Genomic DNA, 13,517 nt, shown 5'->3' on the forward strand with positions numbered 1-13,517 from the left:
AGGTCAAACAAGTCTCTGGAAAAAAAAATTGGTGCACCAGCATGTGCTGTGGCTGAGTTATCGATAAGCTGCTGTGGCTAGTGATCAGTCACGTGATCCTTATCGATCTGATAACAAACTTTGTTGCCGGTTCAGCTGTCCGAAGTTGCTCGAGCAATCGACGACGGAATGACAACCCCAACCATTCTCCTCCCGGGTGACGCGGTGCCCGCCGAGGCACTGCCGTCTGCCACCTCGGCGCCCTTACGATTAGGTCCCGGAACACGCCTATTCCACGAGACCAAGTACCCGTCGTCCCCGCACACAGTCACCGCAACACACGCTGGTCTTCTCTCGACCGATGCGAAGCGCAACACAGTTTCCGTACTTTCCTTCCCCAATCGCCGGTACATCCCGACTGTCAATGACTTGGTAATCGCACAGGTGCAGCGGTCCTCGCAGGACTACCACCATTGTATCCTTACGCCGCACGCACCGCTGGCGGTGCTGGGACAGCTCGCGTTCGAAGGCGCGACGAAGAAAACGCGGCCGGCGTTCAAGCCAGGGGATTTGGTCTATGCGCGCGTGCTGTCCGTCGGGGTAGGCGCGGGAACGGAGGTGGAGTTGACCTGCGTAAATCCCGCCACGGGCAAGGCGGACCCTGGGGGCCTGGGCCCATTGCAAGGCGGGATGGTGTTTGATGTTTCGACGGGGTTGGCGGCGAGATTAATGAAAGCGAGCACGTCCGGAGTGGTGCTGCTCGACGAGCTGGGCGCGAAGCTGGAGAAGACGGGAGGGTTCGAGATTGCCATTGGGCGGAATGGCAAGGTGTGGGTGGATTGCTCTGGCGGTGGAGAACTGGCTATCAGAATCACCGTGGCGATTGGGCGGTGTTTGCGTGAAATGGACGAAAAGGACCTGACACCAAAGGAGCAGAGAAAGTTGGTTACGAGGATGCTACGGGAGATGCATGTTGATGTTTAAAGGAGGATTGTGGTTCAGAATGCACCATATAAGATGGTGACATGGAGATCTCCCCTGTGTCGGGTCGTCTGCCAGTCGCCGCCCAGGAATCACTGTGCCTTTGACGGCTCTTTCCATCTGGCCAAGACGCAACCTCTGTTGTCTCGAGTGCCGAGGCCAACACTTGAGCAGATTCTTGAGCTACAATCACCATTACAGCGCCTGTGATTAGGACTTCCCGATACCTACGAGCACGTTGAGGGCCTCTGTGGAGGAAACCAAAAGCCACTCGCACAGTCCGGGACGGGTGCTACTGCTGCCATAGTTTCCTTTGACGATAGTATCAAATGGTTTCGCATAATATCTTTCTCTTCTGCACTGTATTTCCGGCGTAGATCGTGCATCGCATCGTCCAGCCACTGAAAGGCAGGGTGTGCGAATCAACCCGGCACGAACACCGAACTTAAGTTGGAACAATGTACCTGATAACAGCGGAGGCCCACACATGGACCGAAGTCGAGACAAGCAGAGCAATGTATAGTTCGAGATCCAATTCTTGGAAAGAGTGGCTAAATATAACTCCAATATGCCACCTCGAATCATCATTCTCGGCGCCGGCATCATCGGCCTCAGCACGGCCGTCGAGCTCCAACAACGCCACCAACACCGCTCAGCAGAACCCCGCCCCAGCATAACCATCGTCAGCGCCGAACTTCCCAGCCAGCCCTCCGAATGGACCGAAGACCCGCGGTGCCGACCCTCGCCCGACTACGCATCCATGTGGGCCGGGGCACATTACCGCCCGATCCCCGGCGCCACACCGCAGCTCCAGCGTGAGGCGCAATGGGCGATGGACACATTCCGGCGCATGCGGCGCATCGCACGGGACGCGCCCGAGGCCGGCGTTCGAATGATGCCGGGCATCGAGTACCTCGAGGATTCGCCAAAGGAGTATGGCCGTTTGCGGACGGGTGACCGCTACGCAGGGGAACACGATGAGTTCCGCGTGCTCGACAAGGCCGAGCTGCCGGAGGGGGTTGCCTGGGGCTGCCGCTATCAGACGTATAGCCTCAACGCTCCGCATTATTCGCGGTGGTTGCTGGATCGGTTCCTCGCGGGCGGCGGGCAGATCGTCCACCGAAAGTTGGAGAGGCTCGAGGAGGCATTCACATTATTCGAGGATGGATCTCAGCCGCTGGTGATCAACTGCACGGGCCGCAACTTCGACCAAGATGACAAAATGCGCATCATCCGCGGGCAGACGGTTCTCGTGCGCAACCAGTTCGACAGGACCATCACCCGCCAGAATCGGGACGGCAGCTGGATCTTTCTGATCCCCCGGCCGTTCGCCGGCACAATCATCGGTGGCACCAAGGAGCCCGGGGACATGGAGGTGAAACCCCGGATGGAGACCAGGCTGAAGTTGCTTGAGAACTGTGTACGGGCGTTCCCAGAGTTCGTCGACCGATTGGAGGACTTTGACGTCGTGCTGGATAATGTAGGCCGACGGCCCTGGAGGGATGGGGGTTTGAGGCTGGAAGAGGAGAGGATTGAGGATGGAAAGACGGTCATTCATGCGTACGGTGCTGGGGGGAGAGGTTACGAGTTGAGCTGGGGCATTGCTAAGGAGGTAGCTGATCTCGTTCTAGCAACGGAGCGATCCAAGTTTGAGTGCAGAGTCTCGGAGAATCTTAAATGAAACCATTATTGATGAGGCCTGTCTATGATCATACATGCAATAGAATAACAATTGCCACCGAAATAAAACAGAGCACAATCCTTCACAGCTCGTCCTTCACATCCTTTTTCTCGTCTTCCTCCCTTCGGCTTTGCTTGGAAGCGGCTCGCACCCGTACCGCCAACTCGGCAATCTCGTTATCATACTCGGTCCACTCGGGTACCTGGCGCCGTGCACGATCGAGCTTCGGTTCCTTGGTCAGCGGGTTGTTGCACAGATCAATCGTACGCGCCGTCTTCAAGTCCTCGTCTGCACACCACGTCTCGCACCACAACCACTCCTGCGGCAGGCTCTTGATCGGAATCATGGCCTGCATGTTGTTCGGCAGATCCTGGTCCAGGTTCGCCAGGCTGTTGGGATCCGCCGAGAGCGTGTGGTATTGACCTCGGAGCCGGTCCCCGGCGGCCAGCGCGCGGAACCGGTTCAGGTCCACCACGTACAGAGCCGAAATATGATACGGTCGACCCCGGAGATGCGACTTCCAGTAGCCCTGCTTCCAGAACCGGAAGCCCTCCATCTCCTTCCGAGAGTCGCACATTGGCGTGAAGCCGTACGGCGCCCCCTCAAGGTCCAACTGCACGAGATCGTACATGTCTGTCCGCACGATTTGATCGGCGTCCACAAAGATCACCTTATCCAAAGACAGCGGGAAAAGGACATCCAGGAAGAGAATCTTGTAGCCCCAAATCTCGCGCTGCTTCTCTCGCTGTCCTCGCAGCCAGTGCGGCCACTTGTACGTCACCATCTCGTAGGAGAAACCGTACTCCTTCGCCAGGTGAGGCAGGAACTTCTTGAAAGACGGCGATAGGAACTGCTCAATGAACCAGAACTTGACACTGTGCTTCGTATGCTTCATCACAGACACCATCATGATGTTCAGCATCCGCTCGTAGAGGTGCCCGCTAGCCACAGAGAAGATGTTGATGTCAGCGTGTTGCTCTTGGGAAGTTGTGCTCTTCCCACCCACGCCAACACCCGAGAGTATGCTTTGGGCATAACTCAGCCCCTTGGACACGTAGTCCATTGCCGATCCTGGTTTGGGGCCCGTCTCCAGCACGTCATCCTCCTCGTGGCCGGGCTTGCGAGAAAGTCGGGGGAACAGGGTGCGCCCTTGGAAGGAGGTTAAAGCCACTTCATTGGTCTCGTCTCCAGGCTTCGGTTGGTATCCCATGCCGCCCACGCTGTCCAGGTTGAAAATGCGTTGGCTGGGCCCTGGCTTCAGGTTGATCTTCCAAAACCCAGGACGAGCCTTGAACTGGAAATAGCCGAGATTGGCCATGACAATTGTGTCGGCGAAATGAGGATTCTTGTCCGTGCCAAGCAGGAGCTGGACGCCGCGCGGCGCCGACCGCGTCGTCACGTCGGTCGAATGACCCTCGATGAGGATGTGCTCGAGCTCGTAAATGGCATCAACATCGCTTCCTTCCCTCAGAGAACTGAGCCTGATGTTGTCCAAGTCATGGACAGATTCCTTTGGAGACACAAGCCAGGATGGTGGCACATCCATCCCCAGTGTCAGAAGTGCGTCCTCCGGCAAGCGCGAAAACGATGCACCAGGGCGGTTTAGGGCTCCGTGTTCATCAAATGACGGCTCGGGCTCGAGCACATGCCGATAAAACCGCTTGATTGGCAGCTCCTGCAATATGCGAACAGGCGTGAGGAAAATCTTGACGTTGACTCCGTTCAATTTGGACAGCGTCCTCAGGATCGGAACCCACCGTTGCGACCGTTCGGAGGCTGGGTCAATGGTTGCTACAATGTTGATCGAAGCGTCGTCGCTGTGGGAAACCGTGATGGCGGAGTGCGCCCCGTTCCAGGTCTTGATCGCACTCTGCCGGTATTTGGACCTCGACTCAAAGATTCCTTCCGGAATATCCGAGGTCGTGGACAAGGCGACAAGAGATGTTAGCTTTGCAAACTCCACCGAACCAGCCACCTTGTGACCCAAATTGAGATCTTTCATCACCTTGGCCACGGTTCCGAGTCGCTTTGAGAATTCGTACGCGAGTAGGATCTCCAGATCGTCTTCCGCCAAGGTCGACGTCGATGGGACGGGTCCAACGGCTCTTCCGTTCAGTAGGACCCCACGTGTACCGGAGGGGTATCCAAGGTCGGCAGCCAGTTGCTTAGTTTGCGCCCAGTATGCAAGTTCTTTGCTGGTAGCAGTCGCCCCAATGTCTGACGTTGATTTGATGATCTGGATCTTTTCGAGAATCTCTGAAGCATCCACTCGCTCCGTGCGAAGAAGCTGGTACAGCTGGGAAGAGACGTGGGTGTTAGTCTCATCGTCCGAAGTGTGAAGAGGCACAACCTCGATTTCCGGGTGGGCCAGGCGGAACTTGAGAGCAGAAATGAGCAAGTTCAAGCCAGCCTCGGAGTCGAAATCGCCGACCACTGCCATAAGGAGGGAATTGGTCCCCGGTCCCTCTGCTGAAATCCGAAGCAAAGACGTCAAATCGTGAGACTCCGCAACTTGAACAAGGTTCACGATGCGGATCTTGCTTGGGTCTTGCGGCATGATCAATTCATTTCGGGTTAGTGCCGCTTGAGAGAGAAAGTAACTCGGAAGCCAAGTGTCCTCCTCAACAGCATCCTGAACAATGCTCTGCTGGATAAGCTGTAGATCAATTGCAACACGCATGGAAAGCTCTTGCAGAAAGTTGTCGCCTCGTCCAAGGAGCACACCATTGGCCAGTACGGGAGGGGATCTGCCGCCGAGATCTAGTCGTTTGATATAACGGCCTGTTTTGTCCATTACCTCCTCGAGAGTAGTGGAGCTCAGAGCTTCCTCAAAACTCTGGGCCTTCCCTCGCAGGACACGGGCACTCGCAATTGTTTCGTCAAACAAGGCCTGGTCAGGACGGGCGAGTTTGTCTTTCTCGAGAGCCTGCATTACACGTCAGAAAAGCTAAAAAACCGAACTAGGGACTGCTTACTCTCTGAAAGTATTTCATCATCGCAGCCAACCCATGAGTCATTTGCAGGTAGCGCGCGATCTTGGCTTGAGACTTTGCCGGTTCTGAGTGAACCAGAGGCACAAGTCCAAAGCGAACCGGGATCAGGCGCTTGATGAACGTCTGAATGTGCTGGACGACCATGTAAACATCATCCTCGTTCGTCAAGTCAATCGGAATAACCACGTTATGGACATCCCGACGGACAGCAGGGAGCTGACCGGGGTACGTAGGTTGCAGCAACTAACTAGGATCAGCCACCGTCAATCGCAACCGGAATCAGGCACTACTCACCGCATCAATGTCGGAGGGGAAATCGGAATACCGTTTGTCCTTTGTCAGATCGTTCAACCAGATGATAACATCGCCACCTTCAACCTCATCCCGCCAGTCGTAGCGTTGAGTTTCTGCGTCACTCTGGCCGTCCGTCAAGTTTGGATGCAAAAGAAGGTCTAGAGCTTCAATATTGGAAAGGCCAAGTTTCCTAAACTGACCAATGAACTGACGCTCATGACGGAGGTGTTCCAGCAAGGAGTAGGCATCAACCTGTCTGGAATCGATTTGCAGACCATTGATCCAGAGCACGTTGCGGCCTCCTGGAAGGGATGCTGCTCGGTTTGCATAATACTCATCGAGAAACTCTTGGGTAACGTTATACGCGGCCACAGCTGAAGAATACTTGGGAAAGTCCTGCGAGAGCTTGGTGAGAGTGGCAAAGGGATCGGGACTGTCCAGGATGAAGCTGGCGGCATTCATGCCCAGCCTGGCAACCTCGGACGAAGAGAGAGGCTTCAGATCCGGGGGTGACTCCTCCTCCAACTCGTCAGCGCTGGGCGATCCGACCTTCCGCTTGTTCGTTTGCTTCTCGTTGCTCTCCTCAGCCTCACGGTCATCGATCATGATGTAGTCTGTCCTCTTCAAGGTCAATTCGACGCCGTAGCCAGCCAGAAATAAGGGCCGGAAGGATGCCGAGGGGGGCGGCCGATATCGAACCACATACGACACCTGGCCTTCCTTTGCCATGGCACTCAGCTTCCGATGATATTCACCAAAGGCCGGAGACGCAACATCTGCGTAAAGAATCGCCAGGGGTGCGGTTGGATCCCCGAGTTTTCGGTCAAATGGTAAATCGCGAGCTTCACTGGAACGACAATCAGCCCCAGCTCCTCCGAACCTTCATATACTGCATCGTATACGTACAGATCAGCACTCACAGCCTGCTGAGCCCGTTCCAGCGTTGGCGAGCAGTACTGCATTCCATCCATATGCACCCAGACCGGACATGCCGCATCCTGGGCTGTCCCCAACCGCGGTTCTACTGAGGTGTTGTAATACTGATAATGAGCTTCGACACGCGGCACGGCAGAGCGGATGGCGAGCGAGAACTTGAACGACGAGAGGTCAGCGGCGTCATTGATATGCCCTTCATCTTGTACGATGGTCAGAAAACGGTCATAGAGCTCCTTCTCGGTCACAGCGTCGTCCAACACGCCCTCGGCGATCCGGTCCAGGAGGGGGAAGTAGGAAGAGGCGTTCTCCGCGGCCGCCGCTTCGCTGCGGGACATGCCATGTTAGCATCAGTCCATATGTTCGTTCTGGGCTTTGTTGAGCTTACAGCAGCTCCAGCAAGTACGGCCCAGCGTCAAAGGACGCTTGCAAAGCAACATTGACGGAGGAGTCCGCAACGACTCTGCTGGGCAACAGCCAAAAGCCCGCCACGAGGCTCGTGACAGCGGCCTTTGCGGCAAACTCGAACAGTCGCATATTGTCCTGTTTTGCGTTGGTAGACTGCGCGTTGTTATTCCCTGCGAGGAGGAGCAGTCACTTAGACTTCTCAATCGCGCGCATCTGAACCTCCGAAGTCAACAAAGCGCATGTTGTGACGATCAAAGAAAACACGAAAATTCCCGTCAGATGAGACGTCGAGTGTCAGAAAGCAGCGCAATTCGCCGGCGAAATTGCCTGCTAAACTGCGACGTGCAGACTCAGAACTGGGCACTTTGACGAATCACGTAGGTTACTAGAGTAGGTACCTGGTAGACAACATACGACGCTTAGCGTGGGGGTAGTGCTGGCTCTGATTGGCTGCAAGTGGATTACTACGGCTTCAACATCTCAGATGATGGCGAGCTACGAACGACCTACTAGTAGTAGATAAGGTAGATATACATAGCAGTACATGAAGCAATCTGAATCTGTAAAATTGATTCATTCAGTTCGAGCTGTCTCGAGCTGGACTAGGCGTCAATGTCTCGTCGTGATGGCTGAAAGTACTATCGACGCCCTTATAAGCATGCAATAATAAGGATATACAGGTCGGAAGTAAAGCAATCAAAGCAGACTTCACTTTTTCCTTTTTTTTTTTTTTTTTTTTTTTTTTTTTTTTTTTTTTTTTTTTTTTTTTTTTTTTTTTTTTTTTTTTTTTTTTTTTTTTTTTTTTTTTTTTTTTTTTTTTTTTTTTTTTTTTTTTTTTTTTTTTTTTTTTTTTTTTTTTTTTTTTTTTTTTTTTTTTTTTTTTTTTTTTTTTTTTTTTTTTTTTTTTTTTTTTTTTTTTTTTTTTTTTTTTTTTTTTTTTTTTTTTTTTTTTTTTTTTTTTTTTTTTTTTTTTTTTTTTTTTTTTTTTTTTTTTTTTTTTTTTTTTTTTTCTTTACTTTTTTCCTTTTTTTTTTCGTTTTTTTTTTTTTTTTTTGTTTTTGTTTGTTGTTGTTCTTTTCGCATGGTCATTGGTCGCGTGTGCCAGGTCCCTCTCTATGATAGCGGAACACCTCGAACTCCCCTCAATCATTCCGGTCGCATGCGCCCATAATCCATGGTTCCCTTGCTAAAAATCAAACCATAAACTCCATGTCAGTAACTGAAATCAGTTTGCTGGCAATACTGTGCTATGAAGATTAGCCGCTCTGGCGAGTCTGTCCGGCCTGGTCATTGGCCCTGGCCCTGCTCGCCTGTTGCTCTCTGATCATGCGATCCCGGAGGAACTCGAATTCACGGTCGTCAAATCCATCGGACGAGCCTCGAGAAGAATGACCACGAGCAAGGCTAGGAGATCGTGACTTCGTGCCCGCCCTGTCCCTGCCATCAATGCGAGAGCGAATGCGGCGAAGCTCCCGGGTAATCTTCTCCAGTTTGGAGACAGGCGGCTTCCGAGGCTCCGGCTCTGGCGACGGTGGGAGGGGTTTGTCCACGTTGCTGGAACGGCTGCTGTGATCGTCACTCGCCGTGGTCTGCTCGGAGGAGCCAAAGCTGATGCCAGAATCGGGCTTCCGCCTGTGGCCCTTCCGGGACTCCTCCTCCAAGTAGTCTCGGCCCTTGACTTCCTCACAGCTCGTAATGATGTCTTGGGCCGCATCCAGATACTTGTCCAGAGCATCGCGAACCAGCGGCCAAGCCGTATCATCGCCCTGCTGAGCGCCGGTCTTCATAAGCTGGTAGACCACCTGTTTTCCGTGGGTCTCCACGCCCCGGATATACTTGAATGTTCCATCTCGCTGCTGCTTGAGGAGCTGCGGCGTCAGCTGAGCAGTAGGCTGTCTTGGAGTGGTTGGAGGAAAGAGGGTATTGAGCATCGCCAAGCAGTTTGCTTTGTTAAATGGCTCAAGCATCATTTCATTGATAAGAACCTGAAGAACTGTCAGGTTACCATTGTTCCGCGACTTATTTCCTGCTTCTCTTCTCTCTATCAACTTACCCAACGGCGCAAGCTCACATAAACTTGCGTGTACAGCCGTTCCACCATCTTCTCTTTTTCCTCCATGGCTTCGATCCAGCGTACGACGCCCGGGTACTTGTTTCGAAGCTCCTCCAGTTGCTCTTTGTCACCGCGGCGGACGTCCAGCCGGCGGAGCACGGCGGATACATCCTTGATGCGACGAGTCTCAAGGTCATTGAGATAGTCCAGCGCCGTGAGCGCCTGCGGAAAGTCAACATCTTCCAGCCGCGGCGCAAAACAGCGACGCACAAACGAGATGATGAAGTGCGGCGGAAGAGAAGAGGGCTGTGTGGGCAACTTGGCGACCTGAGCCATGATCTGGGCCCGGAACTGACCGGACGCATCATTCAGAGAAGCCAGCCAGGGAGGCGGCGAAAGTCGTTCAGTAAAAGCAGACTCCTGGAGACCCGGAGCGTTTGGATTGGTGAGGAAGGTCGGGGCGCTGTTCAGCGTGTACATGGTGCGCAGAGGCATTTCATAGGAGCCCGGATACGCGATGTAATGGTCGAGCACGAGCGGAAGAGCGGCGCCGTCCGAGGCGTCAGCACTGGTGGTGCCCATCGATATGTCGCTGGACTGGCTCATGATTGAAACCGCAGGGGCGTGATGCTAGCAGGCGTGTGCAACGTTCAGAGAACTCGTGAAGTGAGAAAAGGTTGGATTTTTGCGTCAAGTCAAAGTTGCCGAGTTGATAGAAGCAGGGAGCAGCCACGTGTGAGTCAACGGCGAGAGTGGTCTCTCAAGTTTGTATTCATTGAACGCTGTCGTCCGATGACCAAATTCGAGAAGACTGTTCCGCTCAGAATGCGGGCAGATGGCAATGCATCTCGGCAATGGAGGATATATTCTTTGATCTCGAATTTCTGTTCGTCTGCACAAACCTTCGCACAAGTTGGTTTCTATTTGCCGGCCCGTTTTTTATCTGCCGGACCCGGTTCCTGGCAGGACCTGAGACACGGCAAGACAGGCGTTGAGGGTTTGCACGAAGATCCAGGGGCACCAGATCCTGCAAACACGGCCGATTCTGGGCTCCAACCAGGGCTCTTCAGCAGCCCACAGAAAGAATGGAAGGGTGTTGGAGCCGTTCAATGGTGGGTGATGGGGTATCAACAAACGAGGGACAGCCACAGGAGTGTCAACAGATTGGCTTCAAACCAGAGATGAAACCAGACAGGCTGCACTGGGAGTGTTTAACTCTGCAGGCCAGACCTGTCTACAAGACTGTATAGCAGATAAACGAGGGTCTATACACGCAGAGAGGTGTATGTGGGAAGGTGGGAGTATACAGTCAACGACCTGGATCGCTGAACCGTCTGGCAATGGCTGTGCAGGTGGAAGGGAAGAGAAAGAGGAAAAAGACGAGAGAGGGAAAAGGAAAGAAATATTTGAGAAGGAATAAGAAACAAAGTTCACGTTGTGTGTGTGAAAGTAGTCTATAAGTAGGGAGAGACCACAGTGTTGTATGTATTCACGGCGAACACCGAGGATGAACGAAGGATCAGCCTCAACCGTGAATGATGATGGATCTGTGCATTCGACCAAGCATTAGATGACTTGAGAGGTAATTACTGGTAGTCTGTCTCGTGCAATTGGAACAGGAACATTGACAGCCATCGAGAAAACTGGAAATTTGGCGTGGAGTTCATTATGAAAACCGGTCGATCAGGTCCAGCCACGGCTCCAAATCTCCGGCACCGATGGGGTGATGGCGCTCCAGCGTCTGACTAGTGTCTGCGCTAAATGAACCCAGCAGGAGTTCCGCGCTGCACCTCAAAATAATGGTCTTTGTTGTATGGCAGTGCTGTGATACTGCACCGTGAAGGAGTCCATCACCGGGCCATCCCATTGGTGAAGCACTCTGTTCAGTGTCAGACACTCGCTGTGAGCCCATCATGCAGGTTCCATGGCAGCAAATGACAACATTGTGGTGATGACTAATAGTTTTACGCTTAACCAGATCAAGTAGTATAGATTCCCACAGTCAGGTGATTCGCTGACTAAGCTCTCTCGAGAGATCTCAGTGATATATCAGGTAACTTAGCGAGTGTTCTCCGGGCGATTAAAATCTCCAGATTCCAAACCTTAACGACCCTTGCGTCCAGAATCCAGACTCTGACCTCGACGGGTCGTTTCGGCGGGAGAATCGAAAGTATGTATGGAGTACGTAGTCATCGCATAACCCGGTTTCGGTTCCAATGTCGCCGATATCAACTATCGACTGTTGGTTTCTGATTCCCCCCTCCGTGAAAACCACAAGTACATACGGAATACTCATCAACAACCACCAACTCCAAATCTGCCCCTCGAATCGGGCTCCAAAATGGGCCATCGGCTCCTGATTCTCCTCAAATGGAATTGACCGGGGCACTATGTACTGAACAAAGACCAGCGCGGCAACGCCTTCAATTATCGTTCAGAACTTCAAAGGGATTCATTCATGTCCGAATTTTCGACTCGGGCAGATCAGCGATCAGGGTCCGCCAGCGGCTCAGCGCCGATCCAGGCACCTATCACAACTCTATTTGTTGTTTCCGATCTTTCACAAGTAGTCTAGTTATGCAAGTCGCCATTTAAAGCAATGGATGATGTCGTCTCTCTTCGAGAAACTCAGACAATGTCCAGAGTCTGGAGACTGCGGTTTCGCGAATTTGACAGACGGAAGCCGATTAGACCGCCAGCGTCAGCGGGTCATGACTTGGCATACGATCAGAGATGTTCAGATGACAGATCACCGATCTGACTGGTCTTCGCTTCGCTAAAATGCAACCAGCATGTCCTTTGCGGGTTTCTTTGAGGATAGCATTTTGTGCACAGACTGGCGCGCTTCGGTGCTGATCATCCGTAGATCATTGAAGCTTGTATATCAGAGCATGGGATCTCACAGTCATAGCATTGCCCATTGTTGACATTGTTGGGGTTTGTCTTTGAACTTATCAAGTTGCTTTACCCATCGACTGCGCGGTTATGAGTCGGTGAGATGCTCGACTACCGAGAGGGTGTGATAGCCGATAGGAGTGGGTATTTTCTCCGTTGCGCGCACCAAATACTGGCTCGGTAAGCTGAGAGCAGGATCCTATCTGTCTAGTGGCGTCTGTCGGCATAGATTACTACGATCAGTTCAGCTAAGCACAAATTCTCATGGATGGAACCAAGTTCGCTTTTATAGAGTTGACTTCTTTGCGCGCACAAAAGCCGTCCTGAGGGAAAAATAATAACTATTGCTTCTCGTTTCGAGCTTCCGGAAAATAACGGAAACGTCAAGAAATCACATTGCATATGTCCAGCTGCTATGGCAGACACGAGGACAGCCGCAGTCGGCTTCCACAGGACATGACATTGATTGCCATTATGACTGCCAACTTCCGGAGCTGGACCGTGAGTCCGACGAGCGAGAAATGATTCCACTGTTACTTGTCAGTTGCTATTCAGACGAGGAGGGAGGACTCCTGTTCTCCGACTTCAATGCCGGGCCGGTGCCTCATTCATTAGTGTGCTCCCAGCAATCAAAGCCGGCGTGCAATGTCTTCAGAGGGCTTTTCGGAAAAGCAGTATGCATGGCAGGCCGTCGGAACACAGGCCGCCTTCCATATGCTGAATGTAGTGCGTTGAAGATGATCGTCTTGGTATTTATCTTTGGCGATTAACGTTTCGACTGCTCGTCATGTTGATGAAATTGGTTTCGATTCAGCCGACAGCAAGAGAGACTAGACTACGAGTGCTGTACGGAGTAGGGAGTCCTGTCCTAGGAGCTTTAGAGCCGTCTTTGCCATGCTTTCGTGGAGAACGACCGCTTGAAAAGGCTAAATAAAGCAATTTATCACAGCATTATTGCCGGTTTTCCGAGGAATCACAAGCGAACGAAACAGGAGCGGACAAGCACTTTTTGTCCGAAGACTTGATGGAGAGTTTCAACCGTGTTTTGAGGCCTGGTGATACATGGAATGCGAGGACGATGAAATGTTTTGGCACGGTGAAGCGTTGGATTTGAGGACAGTATATGTACAGAGTAAACAGCTCATTCCCGGGATCGGTCAGTAAGCCGTCTTGTCAGGAACATGTTCATGCAATGAAATTTCTGACACGCTTGGTAATCCACTTTACTCCTTTAGGCAGGTTGCACAACCACAACCGTTGAATATAAGCAAATTTGCCAATTTTCCGCGAGCAAAAATTT

General features: G+C 52.4%; 4 protein-coding genes across 4 annotated transcripts; 2 read left to right on the forward strand and 2 right to left on the reverse strand.

Moving 5' to 3' along the window:
• Positions 1 to 168: 168 nt before the first annotated feature.
• Positions 169 to 963, forward strand: VTN31DRAFT_3923 (uncharacterized protein; the record flags this gene model as incomplete). The annotated part of the gene is made up of 1 exon (XM_069404254.1): positions 169 to 963. The coding sequence occupies one exon, from the start codon at positions 169 to 171 to the stop codon at positions 961 to 963; it is 795 nt and encodes a 264-aa protein (XP_069261246.1).
• A 565-nt stretch (positions 964 to 1,528) lies between these two features.
• VTN31DRAFT_3924 (uncharacterized protein) lies at positions 1,529 to 2,641 on the forward strand (the record flags this gene model as incomplete). The annotated part of the gene is made up of 1 exon (XM_069404255.1): positions 1,529 to 2,641. The coding sequence occupies one exon, from the start codon at positions 1,529 to 1,531 to the stop codon at positions 2,639 to 2,641; it is 1,113 nt and encodes a 370-aa protein (XP_069261247.1).
• An 82-nt stretch (positions 2,642 to 2,723) lies between these two features.
• On the reverse strand, positions 2,724 to 7,398 carry VTN31DRAFT_3925 (uncharacterized protein; the record flags this gene model as incomplete). The annotated part of the gene is made up of 5 exons (XM_069404256.1): positions 2,724 to 5,567; positions 5,617 to 5,877; positions 5,929 to 6,775; positions 6,835 to 7,188; positions 7,250 to 7,398. 5 exons carry the CDS (start codon positions 7,396 to 7,398, stop codon positions 2,724 to 2,726), a joined length of 4,455 nt encoding a protein of 1,484 aa, XP_069261248.1.
• Positions 7,399 to 8,525: 1,127 nt separating this feature from the next.
• VTN31DRAFT_3926 (uncharacterized protein) lies at positions 8,526 to 9,928 on the reverse strand (the record flags this gene model as incomplete). Its single annotated transcript, XM_069404257.1, has 2 exons — positions 8,526 to 9,254; positions 9,323 to 9,928. The coding sequence occupies 2 exons, from the start codon at positions 9,926 to 9,928 to the stop codon at positions 8,526 to 8,528; spliced, it is 1,335 nt and encodes a 444-aa protein (XP_069261249.1).
• Positions 9,929 to 13,517: the final 3,589 nt, after the last annotated feature.

This window comes from Thermomyces dupontii (genome assembly GCF_041956625.1).
Source record: "Thermomyces dupontii strain NRRL 2155 unplaced genomic scaffold VTN31scaffold_3, whole genome shotgun sequence".
In the NCBI taxonomy this organism is placed as follows: domain Eukaryota; kingdom Fungi; phylum Ascomycota; class Eurotiomycetes; order Eurotiales; family Trichocomaceae; genus Thermomyces; species Thermomyces dupontii.